General features: G+C 40.5%; 1 protein-coding gene across 13 annotated transcripts in view; it reads left to right on the top strand.

Moving 5' to 3' along the window:
- Window positions 1-24,652, top strand: part of AFF1 (ALF transcription elongation factor 1) — a 194,707-nt gene that overhangs the window by 113,668 nt on the left and 56,387 nt on the right. For 7 of the 13 annotated variants that reach the window (XM_051820180.2, XM_051820177.2, XM_017347448.3 and 4 more), the window contains one exon: window positions 20,389-20,433. In XM_051820180.2, coding sequence (XP_051676140.2) covers window positions 20,389-20,433 — 45 coding nt within the window. The remainder of the gene's footprint in view (window positions 1-20,388; window positions 20,434-24,652) is intronic. The other 6 variants (XM_070047916.1, XM_051820179.2, XM_017347447.3 and 3 more) reach the window with 1 other exon arrangement.

Below are 24,652 nucleotides of genomic sequence, written 5' to 3' on the forward strand. Positions count from 1 at the left end.
AATATTTTGCCATCGAATGAATTTTTTGGGAATGAGCCCATCAAGCTGTGTAGGGCATTTACTATTTTGCACTACAGAGGTATCATTAACTGGTATGCTAGTAACTTAAGAATTATTGACCCTGAAAATGCCTGACTAGCAGACTGAGCTTAATTTTCTCATAAGATTAACGATCTTGCAGTAAAAGTCAAAACAGAGCCCAGTGTCCTTTATCTCTCCTCTAAGATTCTAGTGAACTAGTTCCTAGGACAAGAGAAAACACTGGTGTATTGTTGTGAATGTAATTGACTTTTATTATGCATTACATATTTTTTGTGTGTATTACGTATGTTCATAGATTTGTTCCATACAAGTCATGTAAAATAACTGCACTGTGTTGCTTACTTGGTTCATGTTTCTAGTGATCCATCAGGCTGTGTATGACAATCTGCTGAAGCAAGCCGTGGCAGGAACTTGTGCAGCAGAGCAGACCTTGGCCCTAAAGTGACAAGGTCACCTCATACAATGTGTCTCCCTCCAACCCCTGACACCGCCCTACCGTTACCAAGGCAGAGCACATATTGGGAATCTGTGAGAGGACTGAAGCTATCTGTAATGTACGTGTTATATAAAGCTGCTGCTATGTTTAGCATATAGAGAGCTTCTTTTAAAAATGAGTGCATATCCCAGTCTTGTTTTCCCATTCCCCCACTTGTGAGAGAAGGAAGCTCTAGCATCAGCCTTGTAGAGTTGTCCCTACAGAGGGGAGGCATCTTGAACAGTGTACTTAGTTTGTGCTAGGGAACTTCACAAAATTCAGGGGAAAGGAAATTAAGATTATTTTTGTGCAAAAGAATTTTTTAAAATATTTGCTTGAAATACAGAATGACTAAGATGGGGGTGGGGGAGAGAGAGAGCACTAGGGAAAAGACAGAAACTGCATTTTCTATGGACTCGTTTGGTGACCCCTTTGTAGACTTGACATTGAAATCTGTTTTGTTTTCCTTCTCTCATTAATAAATGGAAACGTTAACAGTCTTGCAGAGGAGCAGTTAGATGGCCCCTTAGCCCAGTGACACTAGCCCCTTTTTCCTGCTTGATCCCTATAAATGCTAGTGGTCTCAACTGTGAATTAAAGTGTTTCATGTAATTGTCTCTCACAATGGGGAGACTCAAGGAATGAGAACGCACATTAAACAGGCATTTTCATAAAGGTTGACGATGAAATGCCCTTAATGTTATCTAATTAAAGTAAAATGTGATTAATCTTCAAATTTTGAAAGAAATTATGTGAAGCCAACCTGCTTTGCTTCTTTTGACCCTGTATCCAAGTACTGAGTTGTTTCTCTATAAGCATTTATATATATGATTCAGGCAGTTGTTTATATTTTAATTAGAGGAAAAATGCTAAATACTAAAAAATGTTAGACTGTTTAGCTGTTTCCTCTAGATTTATAAAGCAAAAGTATGTAACATGGTGTCTTATCCTACTTATCAACAAGTAGAGTTCTTTTTCTTGCATGTGTAATGAAGAAGTGGGTGGTTATCTTTGTTCAAGCTGTACTGGGTAATTTTAAATAATAGAAATTTATTTCTCAAAGGTCTAGAGATCTTGAAAATTCCAAAATCAAGGTGTTGGCAGATTTGGTGTCTGGTGAGGGCTTCTCTGTGTTTCCAACATGGAGCCTCTGGCTGATTCCTTAGATGATGAAAGGGCCAAAGAGGCTGAGCTCTATGTCCTCACATCGCAATAGAAATGGACAGGGCAAAGGACAAACTTGACAAGCCCTGTGAAGTATACTAATTTCATCCTTGAGTGCAGATCACTCATGGCCTGATCACTTCCCAGTGGCCCCACATCTGAATATCATCACCTTGGAGTTTAAGTTCCAACATATGACTTTTGAAAGGATATGAATAAGGAGTCCTCATAAGTACATGGGAAGTGAATAGTGTTAAAAAAAAAAAAAAGCATGCATTCCAGAATTCTTTTGCATCAAAAAAATCAAAAGAATCTTTTAATTTCATGTTTCTTTGAACTTTTTGAAGTACCCTTGTACAGGCAAATTAATCTGTTGAAATCTGTTTTGATTTATAAAATAGAAACAATAGAATCTTATTCATAAAGTGATTGAAGAAAATGTATGTGAAACCTTTACGTCAATGTCTGGCGTATAGTAAGTATTTTGATAGCTACTGAATCTGCATCAGTATTATCAGAATTATTTTAACATTGTCTAAATGTGTAAGAGTAGAATATTGACTTCTTTGCCTTAGAATCTGAAATTGGAAATTTTAATAACTTTCAGTGTTAGGGCTTTAACAAAACGTAAATAAAGATTTCTAATGGATTGATCTGTGGAGTCAGCATATATAGGTTCATTTTCCTTTGCCTTTTTTTTTTTTTTAAAGATTTATTTATTTATTTGAAAGTCAGAGTTACACAGAGAGAGGAGAGGCAGAGAGAGAGAGAGAGGTCTTCCATCCGATGGTTCACTCTCCAGATGGCCACAATGGCCAGAGCTGTGCTGATCTGAAGCCAGGAGCCAGGAGCTTCTTCTGGTCTCCCACGTGGGTGCAGGGGCCCAAGGACTTGGGTCATCTTCTACTGCTATCCCAGGCCATAGCAGAGAGCTGGACAGGAAGTGGAGCAGCCTGGTCTCAAACCAGTGCCCATATGGGATGCTGGTGCTTCAGGCCAAGGCATTAACCCACTGCGCCACAGTGCCAGCCCCTTTCCTTCACCTTTTACAAAAATTTTTAGATGGGAGTTAAAATTTTTTTTGACTTATTTACTTGGAAGGTGAGTCAGAGAGATCCTTCACATTTAAATGGGACAGTACTACTTGAGCTACAGGGTTGTGGAAATTAAGTGGGATGTGTTTTCCTGTCACATGCAAGATATATACCTTCCCTTTATATAACGGTTAAAGGGAAAGCACACAGTGGGAAAATTGTATATTATCCAACTTCAAATTGTTTTTATTGAATTTACATAGTTGCTTGGAAATCGCCAGAATCCTAAGTAGTATCTAATGTTTTTTGGGGTTGGTTTGGTGTTGTGTCTCAGTTATTTTGGTAAAGTAGTGAAATTCTATGTTATAGATTTAATTTTAGCATAACATATTATTATGTGTTTGATTGAGAGGTGAGTGCTTTCTTTCACTGATTAACTGCCACAACGTGGAGCCTGGAACCCAATCCGAGTTTCCTGTGTAGGTGGCCAGAACCCAAGTACTTGAGCCATTACTGCTGCTTCCAGGGTTTGCATCAGTAGGAAGTTGAAGCCAGGAGTTGAGTATTGAACCCAGCCCTGCCACGTGAGATATAGGTGTCTTAACTGGCGAACGTTTAACCATTAAGGCCAAAAACATCAACCCCACCTTATTATTTTCATCTCCCTTTCTTTTGTGCGGTCCCTCCCTAAGAAATGAGTGCTTTTGGTTTTAGTTTATTTGTTTTTAATATTAATAGCTGCTGCTACTGTTTCATACTGTAGACAATTTTCTCAAATGAGATTTCTCTCTCTGTCTCTTTCTTTCTTTCTTTCTTTTCTTTCTTTCTTTCTTTCTTTCTTTTTTTTTTTTTTTTTTAAGATTTATCCATTTATTTGAAAGGCAGAGTTACAGAGGGGCAGAGAGAGGTCTTCCATTTGCTGGTTCACTCCCCAGATGTCTGCAATGGCCAGAGCTGTCCCAATCCGAAGTCAGGAGCCAGGTGCAGGGGCTCAAGGATTTGGGCCATCTTCTATTGCTTTCCCAGGCTAGAGCAGAGGGCTGGATCGGAAGTGGAGCAGCCGGGACTAGAACCATTGCTCATATGGGATGCTGGCACTGCAGGCAGTGGCTTTACCCACTGTGCTATGGTGCTGGCCCCAGAGTGAGGGATATTTTTTAGAAGATTTTTATTATAAAAGTGGTTTTACATTTATTTCTGAATATTCTGATAGATTATCCTGAAGGTTGTTAGGTATATAGGACTCCAAAGGATTTTGGGCTGTAGTTTATTTAAGCATTTTCAGAGGTGAAGACAATTTCCCTAAGTGTATCAGAATAAGGTAGGATAAGTAATAAAGATACAGCTGATTTTGAGGGCACTATATCCTGTGTTTTATTGCCTCTACCTGCAGAACTAACAATTTTTTGTTTATTGATTGGCATTGCTGGGTGAATCATGCTATTCATCCTGAAGAGCATCTCTCATGTCTAAAGTCCCAGAGTGGAGAAGCTTTCAGTGCCCCTGTCTTTGGTTCAGTAAACCATGGCGTTTGGCTTTCTAGTGTTCATCATTGCCCTTTAGACTAGAAAGGAACAGTCTGAGGACAGTGCAGTACTGACATGGCTAGTCCCTACTTTTTCCTCCCAGTATTGGCACTCTTCACAGAGGAAGCTTTCTTTCTCCATTCTCCTTGTGCAGTAAATGGCTTGACTTAAGGGGTGTCTTGAAAGCATTCTCAACCCATTCCTCAAGGCTTATCAGCACTTTCCTAGTGGACAGCGCCACGGCTCCTACCCTGGCTCCTTTTAACCCCTCTTCTTCCCAGAGCCCAGATCCCAGATTCTACAAATTTTGTGTGCTACGTATTCATTAATTCAGAATCTGTTACAGACATGTTGCAGACACAGGGGTTAGATAGGTGATGGCTTTTCATAGCTTAAGAGGCTGGGGCTGTTTTATTAGCCACAGGAGGATAGTATTGGGAAGTGGGAACATGTAGTAGAGGCTTTTGTGGCATGGTAAGATAGTATAATGATACAAATCGTGTATATTGTATTGAAAATGTACTGTGTGTACAGGCACTGAACTTAAGCTGTTTCCATGCATGGAACTTACTAGTTGTTCATGATACAGCCATAGATTCAAACGTATATGTCTGACACAGAATCTTGCTCACGAGTCCTGCCCCATATAGTCAGAACCACTTTGGCTGAGTTCGAAGAAGACCTTTTGAGAATTTCTCAATTTGCAAAATCTGCCCACATTTCTCCCTTATACCAACAAAACAATTTCATAAGAATTACTGTTTGCATCTGTCCATAGTGAGTGGTGGACTCAAATGAGAAGTGGGTTCTGTGGTGTGAATTTACATTTACAGCTGGGCAAGATTGCAAATTCATGCATGTTATGGATTTTCAGGGATTTTGTTACATACACATTCTCAAGGACCTGCAGAATATATTTTTAGTGGCAATAAATATCATCCGGTCTTTTCTGCTTCTTTAAGTGTTCAGGTAGAGACTTGATGGGAAGAAAAGGTCAGCCTACCCTTTGTAGCTTTAACTTAGTTCCTGTAGACTTTCTTTGAAAACATATGTTTCCAATATGTCAAAATTGGTTTGGCTTACACTAAAAAGAAAATTAAAGCCTGATTTGTTTGAAGGAACAAAAAAAGTTTCTGTGCCAGAATTTGAACGCATAGAACATGGTTCAGTTCTTAGCGGACTTTTATGTTCTTTATTACTCTGATTTTTATGTTTCAGTCATTGTGTAGATAAAAAGTAACATGATATGCAAGCTAGAATACTGCCGGTAAAAAGTTTCATTCTTTTTCCTATGTGTAAAATTATAGTGTTAATAGCTACTTAAGTGTTAACAAGCAACCTCAGGATAATACCAAGATGACATGTTAGGAGATACATAATATAAACCAGTTTAGGAAACTTAGGATCATTTGTTTCAAAAACCATGCTAGAATTACTTAACTGTTTTTTTCTCTAGACTTTCTAAATTCTTTTGCCTCTGTTGTGTGTGTGTTTATGTCTTTGTTCCTGAGGCATATATATCATACTAATGATGTATACATATCATTAGTGATAATTAAAGATACTTTATATATATGTATGTATATAAAAAACAATGCTCTGTGATGGAATTCATTCTGAAAAACATTGTTAACTAAATGGGATTTTTATTTCAAACCAATCCTGAGGTATAATTGTGCAGAAACACTACTTACCAGGTAGGGTTTAACAGGAGTTGCTATTGGTGACAAACATTTTCTTATGTGCTGTTAGTGGCCTTAAATACCATAGATTTTTCTACTTGCCTTGAAAGCAAAGATCAAGTCACTTTAAGGTCTTCGCACCCCTGGATTTGTTGGGAGGTGGGAGGAGTGGAGGGATTGCCTGTTTTAAAGTGCTATATGTTATTAAACCCTGCCCCCAGTGCTTTGCACAAGTCAAAACTGCCAAGGGGACAGATGTTGCCAATTTGAAATATACAGGGGGAAGGCAAACATTGCTAAGCAACGGTGTACTTGAGAGAGCCTTTTTAGGAGCAGAGCCAGGGGAGTTGTGCCTGGGAGCACTCGCTGCTTATGGCTCAGTACAAGGGGAGAGATGCAAAGTTCTTTCCTGTCAAGGCCGCCCTTGCATCCACCAGCACGAAAGACAGTGACCTAGTGGCACCGATGAAGGCTGGCAGGGGGATGTGTGCGCACAGAAAAGCTTTTTTGCCATGTGGGAAGGCAGTAAGCCATGTTCACGGAGGTAAGTGCCCCACAGTGCACAGCCACCCACAGTAAGTACTCAGCCTGAGGTCAGGTGGGGAAGATGGAGGGAAGGGAAGCAAGACAAGGCAAGAGAGTGCAAGATCTCAGCCTCAGCAGAACATTTGTGCATCTGCCTCTCCTCTTCTTTTATCCCCCCCCCCCCAGGGTCTAACATCAAGGAGGATAGGTATCAGTAATCTCTGTGGTTTAGTGCTGCTGTGCACTTGACCTTATAAACAAGGTGAATAAGCTTTGCAGCCACAGGTATTCAGACCCTCTCTTTCCCCTCCCTTTGTATATACTTGATAGGTAACAGTGTGGTGTGGCTTTTTCATGGTTACCACTAGAGACTTGGAATGCCTCTTGAGATTTGTATGGTTGGTTTGGATCATGATTCCTCCCTCCCTCATGAAATAATGGGAGCAACAGAGAAATTATAGTGTTATCATTTTGTATCTCTAAAAAGTCATGATGTATTTTTGGCAATACGTTTTGAAGACATAAACAACATAAATGATAAATAAAACCATGTCTTGCAACTCGACCTGTTCCTTCAACTTTCAGACTCTGGTCATAAATTTCTGGATCACTTAGAAATTGTTGGGTGGCTTCATTTACTTTCCTGCATTGAAGCTGCAAATTGAAAATATTAGCATTTTAAAAGCCTGTGTGTGTGTGTGTGTGCGCTTGCGCATATGCATGGATAGGTGTGTATGGCGTGTACCTGCGCACTTACACTCACTATCGAAGACATTTCATTTTTGCTCTGTGTCATTCAGCAGACTTTGATAATTGATCACATTGAAAAGATTGGGTTGCTACCCAAGTTTTAACATATAAATAGTACTGATTCTCACTTATCTAGGAAAAGTTCAAAATAACCTTCCTTCAGCGCAGGCAGATTGTAATGGAGAAATGTCAGTGCACGTCCAGCTTTATGGTTCTCGTTAATTTATTCAGCATAGCTTGTGATCACATAGTCTGTATCTGTCTAGAGTGTAAATGTATGTGCTGGAAAGATAACAGTGTTTCCATTTTTCCCTCTCAAGATACAGTTTGCTTACTTTGAGCTTCAGCTGTAGTGAGCCCAGTTATGTCAACCACAAGGGAGCTGAGAAATTGGCAGAGAGAAATGAGAAGGACCACCTCCAAGCTGTTAATAGCACAGGCACTTCCTTAATTGATTTGCCTATAGGTTATAGCTTTTTGGCTTATTTTCCTAGGAGTTATGTCAGAAAATGAGAGGATCTTTTACCAACAGATCTAGGAGGCAACAGAGCGTGTTTTCAACAGAGATTAAGTCTCCTGCAAGTAATTTTTTTCCCAAAGATAGGAACCTAGTTGATTCTAGAAAACACTGCTGTATTTCACTCTGCAAAGAACTTTTAGGAGATTATTGCTAAGGAAACTATCATTTGACATTGAGATGCCTCTTCTAGGTTTACCTAAGAGATAATAGATTAGAGTCATCTGCTCAGAAGCCAATCTAAATCTTTTCAGGTTTATTTAGTTCATTGTTCATACCAGTGCCCTATGGTAGGAAGCCTTATTATGACTCTAAGTACTATTGCTCATTTTTTAATGAATGATATTGCTATATACCAATCAAGTTGAAGAGACCTTAAAAATTTTTTTTAATGACACATGTTCCCTACCTATCCCCGAAGCTGCCAACATGATTGTGAAGTTAAGGAAGGAGTGCAGTGGACTCTAGGAGCCTTTTACCGTGGGCTGTGTGTCAGGTGTATGCAATAGTCCAGAGAGCCACAGTTGGATTATCGAACAACTGAGATAGAATTTACTTCTGCTAGTCTGACCCTCCTGTCTTTTCAGGACAGTTTTCAAAGGCTTTGCTTTTGTCATTACCCTTGGTGTGGGGGGGCCTATTTCCTGCTATCTCTTCTCTGACACTTCTAGAAAAGTATAGAAGGAAAGCAAGGAAGCAGGAAAAACCATAAATGCAAGAAAATTGAGTGTTATGATGAATGTAGTTGAGTTACATTGTGCCTTAAAACATTTTTAAAATTTATTTAATGGATAGAGTGAATGAGATATCTTCCATCTGTTGGTTCCCTCTCCAGAATGCCACAACGGCTGGCACTAGTCCATGTCAAAGCCAGAAGCCCGGAACTCTGTTAAGCTCTCCTGAATGAGTGCAGGGACCCAAGGACTTGGGCCGTCTTTCACTGCTTTCCCAGGCCATTAGCAGGGAGCTGGATCTGAAGTGGAGCAGCCAGGACTGGCGCTCCCATATGAGATGCTTGGCATTGCAGGCAGCAGCTTAAGTCACTGCACTACAAGCCAGCCCTCTGTTAAGTCAGCTCATCAAATGAATTTAGCTGAAGTCTAATGCAGTGTATCTGTATTATCAGGCCAAATTTACATACAGACACAGTGCAGGAAGAGCTAAGTCTACCTGAGATTCAGTAGGATTGCTAACCTTTTCTTCCCCCCTAAATTATGACTGAATCTGGGTTTTGATAAGTTATAGAAAAGCAAAATAGTCTCTTAAATTTTAGTATCCTTGATAGTATTAACACTGTGAAGTTATCAACACTTCTGAGTGTAAATGAACCCTACATTCCCCGAGTGGTTTACTTCTGGATGCTGACAATTATGCGGGGTGTTTGTTTCCCAGTATTAGAGTGAAAGGGGAAAAAAAAGGACTTGCTTGTTGAGAATAAGGATGTAAAGGGCAAGGTCACCTTTGTTTGCCTTCTTTGTTTTGTGTTTGTTAGTATCTGAAATCCCCGGGGTTGTTTCCTCAGAGTGTAGATGCCTCTAGCCTACCACCACTTCAGTGATTTTTTCCTCTCCTCGTCCTCCCTTCCCCCTGCCAGATTCTGGTTTTTGTTTTTAAAAATAATCGATGCCAGGAGACAGTCAGCTAACACCTAGCCCAGAGGAGGCTGTTGAGATTGCTGCTGGCATAAGCCCAGGATAAAATCTTTATGTCCTTTCAGACTAAGCACGGATTAAATGGTTTACCTTATTCCTATGATTTCAGTGTCTTTCAACCTCATCCAGAAACTGGTGGAAATTTTTTTTTCCTAATTCCTCTGCAATCTTAGCTATGCTCAGCTTAAAAAAAAAAAAAAAAAGTCCAGGCACCCCAATAAACAGAATTAGACATGGTTCTTGAGCATGTGTGCCACTGAAATTTGATAGATGCATGTGCTTAAAGAGGGAGCAGTAATGCAGGTCTATAAATCCTGTCGTGGTTGACAAGGTAATTTAGAAGTGGTGTTTTAGTTTCAGAATCATTTGTTAATATGATTTTTGAGAGGCCGGTGCTGTAGGGTAGGGAGCAGGATAGGGATAGAGAATGCATGGAGGTAGTATCAGCACACTGTAGTCTCACACCTTCCCCACAGTGACAGTGTTCTAGTTGAAAGAAAGGCTACCCATGCTTTGCGAATTGATATTCCCTCTCAGAAGAGAAAAATTCAGTTCCTCCAAAAATACTCAGAAAATTGTTTAAGTAACTAGAATTGGTTGTAGAAAAAGAAGTGGATCAAACAGTTTGACAGAACTTGTCGGTTTATTATCACTGCAGTGGAACCAGTGTCTAGACTCCTTTTTTATGGCATATTTTTAAAAAAGCAATGCCTTTTTAGCCATTCTTACTAAATTGTTTGTAGCTGCTAAGCCCACAGTGAGCTTTATGGGGTCTCATGTGATGTTTTCTCAAAGGCATAGTGTTTTTGGAGTCTTAGGCTATTGAGAATTTCTGATTTCCCTTATTACACGTGAATGATAATGGTTCACAGTCAGCAGTTAGGTAGTTGGTGAGTAACTGAGATTCACTGACAGCAGCCTGACTTGCTGTCAAGCAGTAAGTTTTCAGTGTTTGTTTTTCAGCCACTTACTTTGTTTTTAAATGATCTTAAGCCCATCCCAGATATATCCCATCTTCTTAACAATTGCCCTGAGAAGCTCCTTGACATACTATCATAAATAATATATCCTGAAAGCATTTCTGCATATAGTGCATCAACACTAAATAGTATTTGTTTAATAAGTACTTTGATGTGACAGAAGCCTTGCAAACATACTAAAAATTACAAAGTCATATGTGATCTCAGTATATTTAGTAGTAATAAAATGAATGAAGCAACAGTTTTTGCCTGTTTGTACAAACTGAGTATTTATATATACAGGAAGAACATCTACTGTTTTCATTTTCATTTATTTAAACTCAGTCTCAATTATTAGAATCCTAGGTTTCATAACTAACGTATGCTTTCTTTTAACAGAGCTTAAAACAGAATTTCCAGACTGTCTGAGGTACTTCAGTTAGTATAAATTGGGTGCTATAAAATTTTTATGTGCTTTATAAAATAAGTTGTATTTATGACACTAATTAGTGATATAATCAAAATGACTGGGAAAGAACAATGAATTTTCTAATTATTCTATTGATCTTTAGAGAACTGATACTTCAGAATCCTTCTTAAGGTTTTGTAAGATTCACTCATGTTTGAGGGCTTGTTTCCACCTCATTTCTAGCCTGAAAGGCAAATAAGGAGGTAATATTGTTTGCTTATAGAAAGGCAGTTTACCTAAAGGCGAACTTTATTATAAAAATAGGGAAATAAAGGTACATATCTCCCAGAAATGAGAAATGTTAAACTCTGACTTGTGAGATGCATTGGGTGCTTGCACATCTTCCAGGCTTCCCACGTTCTTTTCCGCTGTTTGTCCTGGAGTATTTCTTGATCTTCTGTCTCCCAGAGACACATACTCTTCCTAACGCCACCCAAACATGTTGCCCAAAATACTCATGCCCCCACCCAAAAACAGTTATTTGAAAAATTTGCATCCCTACACCACACTTGCACATCTATATTAGTCTAGAATTATGTTAAGGCCTTGAGGTAAGCCAGCCTGGAGGCGATAGATGAGAAAACTAGGGATTATAAATCAGAGCTGCCCATGGCTAGAGATGAGGGAAGACGTCCAGAAAAAGGTAGCCAGTATTTTGCATTTTCCCTGTGATACTATACCAACTCTTTTTTTAGATTCTCCCCCAGTAAGTTGAATTGCTTAGTCTTTCCTAATAAATTTTTTGAAACATTTTTTAAAAATTTATTTTATTTATTTGAAAGACAAAGTTACTGATAGAGGTAGAGCCAGAGAGAGAGAGAGAGAAAGAGAAGTCTTCCATCTGCTAGTCCACTCCCCAAATGGCCACGACAGCCAGAGCTGAGCTGATCCAAAGCCAGGAGTGAGGAGCTTCTTCTGTGTCTCCTACAGGGGTACAGGGACACAAGGACTTGGGCCATCTTCTACTGCTTTCCCAGGCCATAGCTGAGAGCTGGATTGGAAGTGGAGCAGCTAGTGCTCAAATTGGTACCCATATGGGACGCTGGTGCTGCAGGCTGGGGCTTTAACCCGCTGTACCACAGCACTGGCCCCTAAAACATTTTAAAATTAACTTATTGAAGAAGTAAGGGAGGGTAGTGAGGGAGATCTCCAACAGCTGGAGCTATGCACAGGTAGGAGCCAGGAACTCGGGCCAGGTCTCCCATGTCAGTGGCAGGACCCAATTACTTGAGGCCTCATTTCTGTCTCCTGGGGTTGACATTAGTGGGAAGAAGCTTCTGTCAGGAGCAAAATCAGATGTTGAACCTAGGTACTCTGATAACAGACACCAACTTCTCAATTAACTGTTAGGCCAAACACCTGCCCCCACAACAGATTTTTTTTGCTAGAGGATACCTGTTGTTGACATGTAGATTCCTGGTCAGTTTAAATCTTGTTTTTATCAGTCTTTTTCTTCCTTTCCCTGAACATTTTATTTGCAGAGCTATAAAGATTTCTGCAATTAGCATAATATTAATTAAGTTAGCCTTCATGTCTGGCAGGAAGCTTGACATTAAAAAAAGACTCTCATGAAACATGTGAGTAATTCTTTGTCATATATTGGAGCTTACACTTTTCAGAAGCCATCCAAAACATTTGAAACTATCTGGGAAAACATGAGAAGTGTGATTGATTTTTTTTCAGGGAGAAATTAACAGAGTTGGTTTATCATCTTACATAATAACACCATTACTTCATATTTAAGAAAATTCTTAAGGGTGCCTAATTCCTTTCTAACATGTTCCTCCTTTCACATCAGCAGTTGCTAACATATTTTATTTTATTGTGCTTGTTTTGATTTGGATATAATCTATTCAGGGCTTTTACAAACTCTTATCTAAAAATTCTGGATGTGGAGGTAGACATGTAGTTGGTTGCCCATAGGCCACAGTGCTTCTGAACAAGTGGTGCTGCTGGGACCTGTATACCCTTTTCAGCCCAAGCAGGCACATCCAGGCATAGTGGAACAGGCTTAGCTCTTTAGGAAATTTACCATGCAGTTGCATAGTACAATTTATTTTATGTCAAAACCTTGGTAAGCAAGACTTTTTGATCTCCTCCCCAATCGGCCTTTTAGAAATAATTAGGCTGGGGCTCGCTCTGTGACATAGCAGGTGCCGGCATCCCATGTGGGTGCTGGTTTGATACCCGGCTGCTCCACTTCCAATCCAGCTCTCTTCTGTGGCCTGGGAGGGCAGTAGGGGGTGGCTCAGGTCCTGGGGCCCCTGGACCCATGTGGGGGACCCGGAGGCTCCTGGCTTAGGATCAGCGCAGTCCGGCTCTTGCAGCCAATTGGGGAGTGAACCAGTGGATGGAAGACCTCTCTCTCTCTCTGCCTCTCCTCTCTCTGTGTAACTCTGACTTTCAAATAAATAGATAAATAAATCTTTAAAAAATAATTAGTCTGTCTTCTTATAAATGCATGCATTTTGTGGCCTTAATTTCAATATGCATTATCTTTTTCTTATAACAATCCTGCGATGCTTTGTGCATATCGAATGTTTCTCTTCAGCATTTCAGTGAGACTGATTTCAAAAAAGAACACTCCTACCAACACCCTCTCCACCACCACCACTAAAAAAAAAATCTTTTGAGGACTTTGAGAAACAGGAGCGAATTTGCACCAGGTGAAGACCTGACTGCACCTTGAAGCAGGCTGTAAATCTGTAAAAAAACAAACAAAAAACCCCAAGTCAATTGGTGAGTGTTTCACAGAGCCAGCTCAGAGCACCAGGGAGTAAACTGAGGACAAATTAATTAGAGGTGTGTGTTTGGAAGAAGGAAAATCTGTGGGGGAGTCAGTAGAAAGTAGACATGTAAGTTGTTGAAGATATTTAGCTGTACATTGAAGATATGTACCTGTACAAGTTTTTCTTTTTAAATTCAATGTATTATTTGTTTTTGTTTATAAATAGGTAGTACATTTAATGGTTTAGAATTTAAAAACTAGGGGTTGTGGCTCAGCAGTTAAAGCCATTGCCTGTGATGTGGGCATCCCACGTGGGTGCTGGTTCGAGTCCTAGCTGCTCTACTTCTGGTCCAGCCCCCTGCTACTTACTAGCCTGGGAAAAGCAACAGAAGATGGCCCGAGTGTTTGGGCCCCTGCCACCCATGTGGGAGACCCAGATAAATTTTTTGGCCTGACCTGGAGCTAGCCATTGAAACCATCAGGGGATGGAAGATTCCTCTCCCCCCTTTCTTTTTCTCTTTCTCTTTTCTTCCCTCTTTTTGTAACTGTGACTTTGAAAATAAATATTTAAAAAAAAAATAATTTAAAAGGTGAAAAAAAAGGATTTTAAAAATGAAAATCTTTCCCCTCCTCCATTCTCCAGTTGCTTAATTCTCCTCCCTGGAAATTATTATTTTCATAATGTCTTCAGCATTATTTCCAGTGGTATATTGTGCACAGTAAGCAACCCTATGTACAGTTCTCTTCTGACACTTTTCCATTTATACAGATACTGGCATTTAAAGTACTGTGGTTTATTTTCTCTCCTTCCTACTTAACAGTATGTCTCAGGGAGTGCCTCAGAGTAACATGTAAAAACTTCCTCATTCTGCCATAGCTGCATAGTGATTGTTTCCAGTATCTTGCTATTTGCAGACTTAAGCAAATCATTTTGTACCTATGTATTTTCGTATATGTAGGAGTCAGTAGTAGAACTCAGAGTATATGTAGAATTTGTTGGCTCTTTCTTGCCAATTTGCTGTCTTTAGAGATTCTCTTTCTCCTCCCACCAACCACAGTATTCAAGTGTCTGTTTCTCTGCACCTATAACAGAGGCACAGAGTTTTTAGATTTTTGGTTGTTTGCCAATCTGATAATGGGAACATTTGGTTCAATGTTTTAAGGACAAAACAGTGCAGAAAAAATTTCCTCCTTTTTTTTTTTTTTTTTTTTTTTTTTTTTTTTTGCCTAGTATCTTTATTTCCCAGGAATTTGTTAATAAAGGTGTTGATTTATAATTCAAGTAGCCTACAAAGCCTATAAAGCTTTAAAAATTAGAAACTTAGTTTGAGACTGAAAATACAGCAGCAACTGTTTGTTGGTTACCTCTGTATGGCCAGCAGCATGTGATCAAATCATCAGGGTGAGCTGGCCTCTGCTTTTGCTGGACTCCTAGTGGAGGGGAAGCTGATAACACAGAGAATCGAGAGGGCGGTGGGGTGGGGAGGGGTGTCTGCTGGAGCCCCTGGGAATGTTTTCCAACGTCTTTGAATCTGCTCCCTGATAGCTGAATAGGTGATGTTCTGACACAGGTGGGAGATGGAAGAGGGTTTCAGGTCCTGTCAAGAAAAATGCGATTTCCCTTTCTGGCAGGGGCTAGGTGAATAGCACATAGACTCTGAAGACTGCGCAGTAATCCCAAAGGTAACACTTTTGAAGAAACAATGTGGGTATTTATTGTAACAGTTCAACTTTAGATTGAGAACCTTTTTGAATTTCTTTTAGAGCTGGCTCACTATTAAAGAATGCCTGGATAATGTTGGCACTGCCATTGTTTTATATATATATATATATATATATGTATAAATAATTATATATAATCTATAAATATATCATGTATGTATGATGTGATATATATATATCTATATATGTACTCATACATATAGATATATGTGTATATCATATCAGTTCCTTTTGGCAGTTTTTAAAGTACCACGTTTTTGGGCCAGCGGCGCAGGCACACCGGGTTCTAGTCCCGGTGGGGGTGCCAGATTCTGTCCCAGTTGCCCCTCTTCCAGGCCAGCCCTCTGCTGTGGCCAGGGAGTGCAGTGGAGGATGGCCCAGGTGCTTGGGCCCTGCACCCCATGGGAGACCAGGAGAAGTACCTGGCTCCTGGCTTCCGATCAGCGTGGTGCGCCGGCCACAGCGCGCCAGCCGTGGCGGCCATTGGAGGGTGAACCAACGGCAAAGGAAGACCTTTCTCTCTGTCTCTCTCTCTCACTGTCCACTCTGCCTGTCAAAAAAAAAAAAAGTACCACGTTTTCACATTTGACCTTCATACCATTCCCAGTGATGAGGTTAGGTTGGGTAATATTATCCCCATCCCGCTGAGGTTGACTCTTATCCAAGATTGTAGAGCCAGATCTGGAGTCCAAGATCTTCTGGCATCCTTCTTCACACTGTATTTGTGCTCCTGGATTTCCTGGTTAGTGATAACTAAGCCTTTTAAAGATGAGCATTGTTATAAAAATGCTGCTCTTTTGAAACACGAGAGACTGAAAACAGTATTTCAAGAGCCATCCAGTCTCTGATGGGGGGAGGTGTATCCAGTTCTTTTCAGCTTATTAAAACAAACTGTGTCATGCCTAGAAGACATCTACTAACATTTTATTTTGGTATCAGTGCATTTCCTTATGATTACACAATGGCATTCCAAGGCAAGTGAGAAATCGGGCTGAGGCCAGCATTGCTGCCTTTTCTGGTCTGAAGTACTTGTGGTAGAATTTTCTAAAGGCATTTAAATATGAATCCCAAAATGTTTCTCTGTAAAAACAAAATGGAAATATTGTTCTTTAGAAAATGATTTTGGTGGTATGTAGGGCAACTGAAGTGCATTGCATTCCCCCCTAAAATGTTAATATATTTGTCCTGGAATGAGTTTTGAAGTTTCTGGAATGTCAGTATGACAGTGTTCCAAATATGGCTCAGCTACTGGTGACCTTTATTGTGACCTTGGGCATAGTACTTAAATTTCTCTAGGATCCCATCTCGTGTTACAAATAGGGAAGATACCTACCCACCTTAATGTGAGAATTGCAGAGTACCCTTAGAATGCCATTTCCATGTTTCTTTTAATAGTGATGCATCTTATAGTTGATAGATACATTTAGTGTAGCTTCCACCTCAACCCCAAGCTAATGATTGATTTTGCAGTCAATGAAATCAAGTTGAGGAAACATTAGTATGTCAAGTGTTTAATGCAATGTCAACCGTGATATGCATCCAATAAGTAGCTGCTGTCATTTGTTTTAATTGAGTAGATCTGGTTCCTGTGTTGAGGCCATATCCCAGTGGACAAGTAAAGTCTCTACTGGGATGTCAGTCTGCATATAGAAAACCAGGTATGTGAGAGGGCTACATCTAGGCAGTTAGGGGAGTGCTGGTCTCTGGAAATCTTACCTCAGCTGTGCTTTAGAGAGGCCTGGAAAGTCTCCTTCCAGGGACAGAGTTGGAGGTGTCAAGTGGTACTTTATTAAACAAGTCAGCTTGTCCTTACAGATCTTTATCTGTAGAGACATCAAGGCTGTCTAACTTGTCTGGTGAGAAGAGTAGAGACAGGGACCTCAGGGAGATGCAACATAAAATGGGCTCACACTATCTTACAGCCTCCTATTTTGAAAATGTAGCCACAAAATTATGGCTTGGTACATACAGTGGCACTTAGGAGTAAAGAGGCATTAACTCTTTCTAACCGATTCTCTGATATTTCGAAGAGTATGTGTTGTGTAGGTGGGTAGAAAAGGAACAATAAAAGCAAATATGGGGGCCGGCGCCGCGGCTCAATAGGCTAATCCTCCGCCTGCAGCGCCGGCACACCGGGTTCTAGTCCCAGTTGGGGTGCCGGATTCTGTCCCGGTTGTCCCTCTTCCAGGCCAGCTCTCTCCTGTGGCCAGGGAAGGCAGTGGAGGCTGGCCCAAGTGCTTGGGCCCTGCACCCCATGGGAGACCAGGAGAAGCACCTGGCTCCTGGCTTCGGATCAGCACCGTGTGCCGGCCGCGGCGGCCATTGGAGGGTGAACCAACGGCAAAAGGAAGACCTGTCTCTCTCTGTCCACTCTGCCTGCCCCCCCCCCAAAAAAAAGGCAAATATGGGAAATGTTAACATTTGAGAAATTTGGGTACAAGGCTTATGAACATTTCTTTTACTATTTTTACAGTTTTTGTGTGTATGTAGGTATGAAGTTATTTCTAAAGACAGGTTTAAAAAGTATCTTGAACCTCCTCATGCAAGCACAATAATGTGAAAAATGGAATGAAAAGTTTAATTTGGCACATATCCATCTTAAGGATCTTCAAAACTGTTATGAAAAATATGTAGTATGAGGTAGCTATGCTTGCGATTAAAATTTTTTTGTACTCAAACCTTTTAATTACATTTTCCCACAGATTTTTCTCCAAGTACCTATTTAGTCTGAATAACACACTGTTCCAGGGATGCATTGTTAAGATATTTAGCCAGACTTTCCTTGTTGGACATCTGATCATTTCCAGTATATCTTCATGTATTTGGAATGGAATCCCTGCCCCCCTTGGAAACAACCCCACTTCCATAATGGACCTTATAGGAATATCACAGTGAATTAACCAACTAAGACCTTATTGAAATTGGTTAAATATGTCTGTTTAGTATTTACCAATCTATAATAAGCCCTCAAAAAATTTCTTTAGTCAGTCTTGGTTCACCCCATGTAATAAAACTGTTTTAAAGCAGTTAATCTTTTGGTGACAAGAAACATCTTGCTGATGTGTTGATTGCTTGAGTAATTATGAAGATCAGAAAGTGTCTTAAAGGCACAGCTTTCTGACCTCATTCTGCTGGAAACAATGAGCAGATCTTTTTGCCTCAATTCAACGTGCTTTAGTGTTTTTATTCATTGCCATATGTTTTGACTGGATTCTTACTTTTATTCCAACAACTGACAGGACAAGAGGACCATTTGTCCAGTTTTGATTCACTTTCAACTTCTAATTGTAATTTTTTCTAATGATGTGTGTAAGAATTAGAAACCATAGGACATAAATTAAATTTGACTCTCAAGTGAAAATGGCATTCATTTCTGTGTCTGACATTTGTGTTAAAGTATATTGCTAATTTTTGATCTGGTTTTTAGGCGTCCTTTAACAGTTTGGAAAAATAAAAAGCAGGTCTAGTTGTTTACATGCATAATTTGTGAGTTTTGAGTCCAGTGGGCAGATATAAAGGATACCATTGTTTCTCTTTGGTTGTCTTTGGATTTTTGGACCAAAACTTGTGGCCCCAGTTCAGTGATAACAAACTGCAAACATTTCAATGAAATCATTTCCAGGGCATTTACATATTTTAAAAATTGATCTAGGAAGATCAAATTGCATTTGAATTTTGCCGTATCCTTTATATTCAATTATAGGACAGTGTGAATGTTGTATGGTCGTTACTATCCTTCTTCCTGAGAGTAAACTGGAATGAGAGACATGGTGGTTGATAAACCCCAGGTTGTGAATTAGCAGGCAATGCTATATTAAATTATGCTTTGAAGTTAGCAGGAGAACATGAGAAAGACTTTTTTCATCTATTCTCTAGCTTTGAGGTAGATACTGTATGTTTGCAACTGAATGAAAGAGGAATACTTGTGCATAGCTGTGGCAACAATGGAAGGATATGTGTTGAACAGTGCTTGCTATGCTATGCCCAGGGCTCCTGGCTCATGCATTGACACAAAGCAAAAGTAGCTTTTCCATTGAAAACCATGAAGTATGGATATAGTTCAGTATTGTGTTAGATTTAACTTTTCTGATTGTTTGAGCTTAAGAATACGTAGACTGTGAACTGACATTTTCTAGGCCCAGTCTGTGTTGGTGATCACTGCTTCAGTGTTCATTTTACTTGGCTCGCTGACTGTAACACCTGTCTTAATCTCTTCTTGCCTCCATTGTTGCTACATCTTATTTCCTTAGATTTACCAATTTTCTTAAATTTTTATTTATTTGAAAGATAGAAAGTGACAGAGAGATGGGGCCAGTATTATAGTGTTGCGAGTTAAGCTGCCACCTATGACGCCAGCATCCCATATGGGCACCAGTTCATGTCTCACCTGCTCCACTGCTGATCCAGCTCCCTGCTAATAGCCTGGGAAAGCAGCAGAAGATGGTCCCCCCAAAACTTGGGCCCCTGCCACCTACTTGGGAGACCTGGCCATTGCAGTCATTTGGGGAATAAACCAGTGGATGGAAGAGCTCTGTTTCTCTGTCTCTCCCTCTCTGTAATTCTGCCTTTTCAAATAGTCAAATAGTCTTTTTAAAAAGAATGCAAGAGAGAGCTCCCATCTGCTGAGTCACTCCCCAAATAGCCTGCACTAGCCGGAGCTGGGTCAGGTGAAGACAAGGACTGGGAACTCAGTCTTTGTCTTCTACGTGGGTGGCAGGGACCCAAGTACATGAGCCATCGTTGCTGTCTCCCAGGATGTTTATTAGCAGGAAGCTGGAATGGTATGCAGAGGTGGGAATCTAATCTAGGCACTCCAATCTGGGGTGCAGGCCTTCTATGTGGCTTCTTAACCACTGTGCCAAACACCCACACCTAATTTTCTTGTGCATACACGTCGTCTTTGGAAACTTTTGATCTGAAGGTCACAGTCTGCCGTTGTTGGCAGCACTGCTATTTCCTTCCAGGATTGTACATCTGATCCCTTTGCTTTATTTTATCTAGAACGGAAAGTTCCTTACACTTAGCTGGTAAAGGTAGACCCTAAGGTGAGACTACCTATGAGGATGTTGCTGTGTTAGTTCCAGCATCTACCGTCTCTTGCCTTGCATTTTTGAACTAATCTTTTCCTTCTTTTCACTCTTAGCAGACCTACTCCAATGAAGCCCATTGTGTTGAAGAGATTCTGAAGGTGAGTTCATTGTTACTGTTTCTTATTTGAAGAAGTGTTTAGTGAGGCAGCTATATATCCATTTACACTTGTTTTGCCATTTCCAAGCCCCTTTAGATAATCACCTCTTTCCCACTGCCCACCCACACACATACACCTCCAGGAGCAAAATAAAGCAAAACAGTAACAAAGGGACTCTTGAAGCATTATTTGATTTCCTAACAGAATGTATTGATTACAGCGGAGTCTACAAACTGCCAGGCCTTTGGACCAGAATTTTATGGCATCCCAGGTGTTTCTGGCTATACATAAGCCCCAAGAGAGTTGCCTACTTCCCAGAGAGGAAACCATCTCTATTGATGTCGCATGGGAAGCACCAGTGGTTAAAACATACTTGGTTGGTTCATGGTGGTGGTTTTGTAGATGTTGCCTTCTATGGATGGCCTTTTCTCCAATGAAACCATGAAGCTTTTAAAGGGATGAAAAGAGTAGAAAGTAGGTGGACATCTAGACAGACCTTAGAGGTTATTTTTTGTTTTTGTATGTTGAGACTGTGCCATGAACGTTGGTGCTCTTCAACTATATTATTGAATACGTTACCCATTTGTTCAGTGTTTCTTGAACAAGAATGACAAATTTGTTCTAGAATTCATTCCAGAGGGAAAAAATGTATAAATTCTCCTCTTCAGCTAGCTTTATTTTTTATCAGAAAAGAATTATATAATTTTTCATGTTTCCCATTTTGGCTTTTATTTCCAAGAAATCAAGAACTTCATTTTAAGACACACATACAGTAATTGTAATAACGGAGGATTTTGTGTATTTATTTGGTATCCTTCCTCTTTGGTTTTAATTTGCTTCCGTGCCAATTTTAATGATATTTACTGTGCCATTTATTTATTTTTTTAAAAGATTTATTTATTTTAAGAGTTGGCAGCCAGCAGGGGAGAGGGAAGAGGGAAGGAAGAGTAAGTGTGTAAATGCTTCCATTTGCTGGTTCACTCCCTAGATGGCAGTAATGGCCAAGGCTGTGCCAGGCTAAAACCAGGGCTAAGGAATTCCTATTCCCTGCAGGTTTCCAACATGGCCCATGAGAGAGCTGGATTCTAAGTGGAGCAGCCAGGACACAAACTGGCGCCCATGTGGGACGCCGTTGTTGCAGGTGGCAGCTTTATTCGCTGTGCCACAACACCAGCCCTAGTGTGTTTCTGATTTGTTTTTATTTTTTCTTGAAAGTAGTAGGGGAGACGACACATGTGCCTATTAACTGGAATCTCTTCTGTTTATTTTTCCCCTCAGAAAGTACAAGGACTCTTTTTTTTTTTCTTTTTGTTGTAAAGTATTAATTGATGGTGATGCTGAGACCAGGAATGAATTATTGTGGCTACTGTGTTGGTTACCTTCTCACGTGTGGAATTTTTTTATAGTTAGGATTTTCTGAGAAAGTGACCTCTAAGGAAGCATGGCTTGCACTGCCAAAAATGAGAAATTTTCTGAGCAACTTACTCTGATGGGGGACATGGGCGTCTTAACCAGCATCTTGGCTATGCTAAATGCCTGCCCCAGATGAACATTTTCTAATTTAATAAACTCAACTCATTTCTTCCTGCTGTCCTCACTTAACATCTCTTTAATGAATTTTTACTTGCTTGGAAATGCTTGAGAATAAGTAAGCAAAAAAAAAAAAGTGTGCTTTCACATGGAAGTTACACACTGGGAAAGCAAATAGAAGGGTGTTTGGCACTGAAGAGCCCATGGACCTTTATATAGTTGAGACTTGTGACCACTGCTAGGGCGTATGTTAGCCTTGGGCTTTGGTTTTCTCGTTTTAAGTGAAGGCCCAGGGCTGTGGATGATCTTTAGGGCCCATTCCAATTTTCCCTGTCTGAAACTTCCTCCTGCCTGTGAGTCCCAGTCTTCTCTTTCTCCAGCAATTTAGTAAGATTGCCAGGAATCCAAACAAGACTCTCTGTGATGGGTGATAGAGGCAGCACAGCAAAAAATGATCATAGAAGATATTGATTCTCCAGGGGGCAATATTTAGGATGGAAGTGTTTCAAGGAAGGGGAAGTGGTGGCTTATAACTCCAACAGGCTGATGGGGTTAGAAGATAGCAGAGAGACACTATTAGCAGCCAGGAAATGGTCATGCATGAGGGTCCAGAGAAGACAGTGTGCCTCAGGGGGCTTATGGAAATAGTTCAGATTTTCTGCTTGTCCTGGTGTAACCTTGACAGCTTCTTGAGGAACTAACACAATGCTAGGAGACATCACCTCTGTGCAGCATTCCAGTGATGGGAGTACAGTGCGTAGAAGCACCATGCTTTGCTCATTCATTTATCCAACAAATATCTAGTAAGCTTCCAGATACGTTCCAGGCCCTGGGGTGCTATAGTGAAGAACATAGAGTCCTTGGTGTCACAAAGGTTATAGTGGGAAAAATGAATACCTATTATAATGTTTGAGTATTGATATGGAGCTATGAATATTGGAACAGCACACTGAGCAGAGTAGGCAGAGGGCAGTGTTGGTGACAATGCCTCAAGGTGGGATTAAATTGGTGTTTTAGAAGCACTCGATACTGGGAGCAAAGGGAAGGGAGGAGACAGCCACAGTGGGACCTGGAATGGCAGTGCTGAGGAAGATGTCTGGGGCTTTGCTTCCATCCATCTGAAAAGTAAGTGTTAAGATAGGAAGCAAAACCACAGCCTCAGGACTCTGTGTGAGCAGCATTTTCTGTGTAGCAATGGCTCCAATTCTCCTAAAGCCTAGGTCTCTCTGGCAAATGAGGCATTTAGGGAAGTATATAAATTCTTTCAGACCACTAGTGAACCACTTAGGGACTGAAAGACTTTATGCGCTTTCTAACTGCCTAATTTAATAGCTGGGACAGCCTTAAGCATTGAGAATACAATGGGTGTTGTTTGGGAATAATTAGTGGCTAAAAGCCTACAGACACCACTGAGATTCTGAAGAAATTCTTGGAAAACTAGGTGATGATGCTTTCAAGTGCTTTCTCAGTTGATTGTTACATGTTTTTATGTTGTTGCATTCTAATGGTTCCATACCTTAAAGGATTGTCAAATCAAACAGCAGGGAGCTCTCTTTGGTGAAGTTTTGAAATTGTTTTAAAATTTTAATAGAAAGTTGTAGTGCTTGTATTAAATTGCCTTCTGTGAACCATGCATCCAAATACTTTACATAAACTACCTATATGATAACCTTGAAAAATAAATGGTCTTCATCTCTTCTTTTTTTAAAAAAAATTTTACGTTTTTGGGTTTCAGAGAGACAGAAAAAAATGCAGACAGATCGAGAAAGGGGTCTCCCATTCGCTTGTTTGCTTCCCACATGGCTGTGATGTCTGGAACTCTATTTGGCTAGGCCAATGCAGGAACAAGGAACTCAATCCAGGTCTCCAAGTGGGTGGTAGGGACACAGCCACTTGAACCATCATCATCTGTTGCTTCCCATTGTGCACCTTAGCAGGAAGCTGAAGTCAGGAGCCAGTGCCAGGAATAGAACCAAGGCTCTTTGATATGGGACCTGGGCATCTTAACTGCTAGGCTTCATGCCTGCCCCTTAGTCCACTTCTTAGTGAGAATTGAGGCTCAGAGTTCAGCCAGTGTACTTAGGCTGACACTGCTACTTAAGGTCATTGTTAGCATTCCAATCAGTGTGTCTGACTCCAGGGCTATTAACTCTTTCTTGTATGTTTTAGTACATAATTCCTGTTGTGTCCTAAACAAAGTAAGTGGCTTGTCAGTGGATAAGGAAATGACTTCACTTTTTTGAAGAATTCATTAATTGTGGCCAGCGATTGGGATACAGCATGTTCAGCTGCCGCTTGGGACCTAGCATCAAGTCCCAGCTGCTCCACTCCCAATCCAGCTCCCTGCTAATGCACCTGGGAAGGAGTAGCAGTACCTGGGCTCTTGCCACCCACATGGGAGACTGGGATGGAGTTCCAGAATGGTGTCTTTGGCCTGGCTCAGCCCTAACCATTATGGCCTTCTGGGGAGTGAACTAGCAGATGGAAGATGCCTTTCTGTGTGTCTCCGTTTCTTTCTGTCATTCTGCCCTTCAAATGAATAAAATAAATCTTAATTAAACTGAATGAATTAATTACTTTAGTTAGTTTTACAGTTTTAGCAGAGAGAGAAATCTTGCATCTACTAGATCACTTCCCAAATTGCTGCAACACCCACGGCTGTGCCAGATTGTAGCCAGGTGCCCAGAAC

Source organism: Oryctolagus cuniculus, chromosome 8, assembly GCF_964237555.1.
Source record: "Oryctolagus cuniculus chromosome 8, mOryCun1.1, whole genome shotgun sequence".
NCBI lineage: Eukaryota > Metazoa > Chordata > Mammalia > Lagomorpha > Leporidae > Oryctolagus > Oryctolagus cuniculus.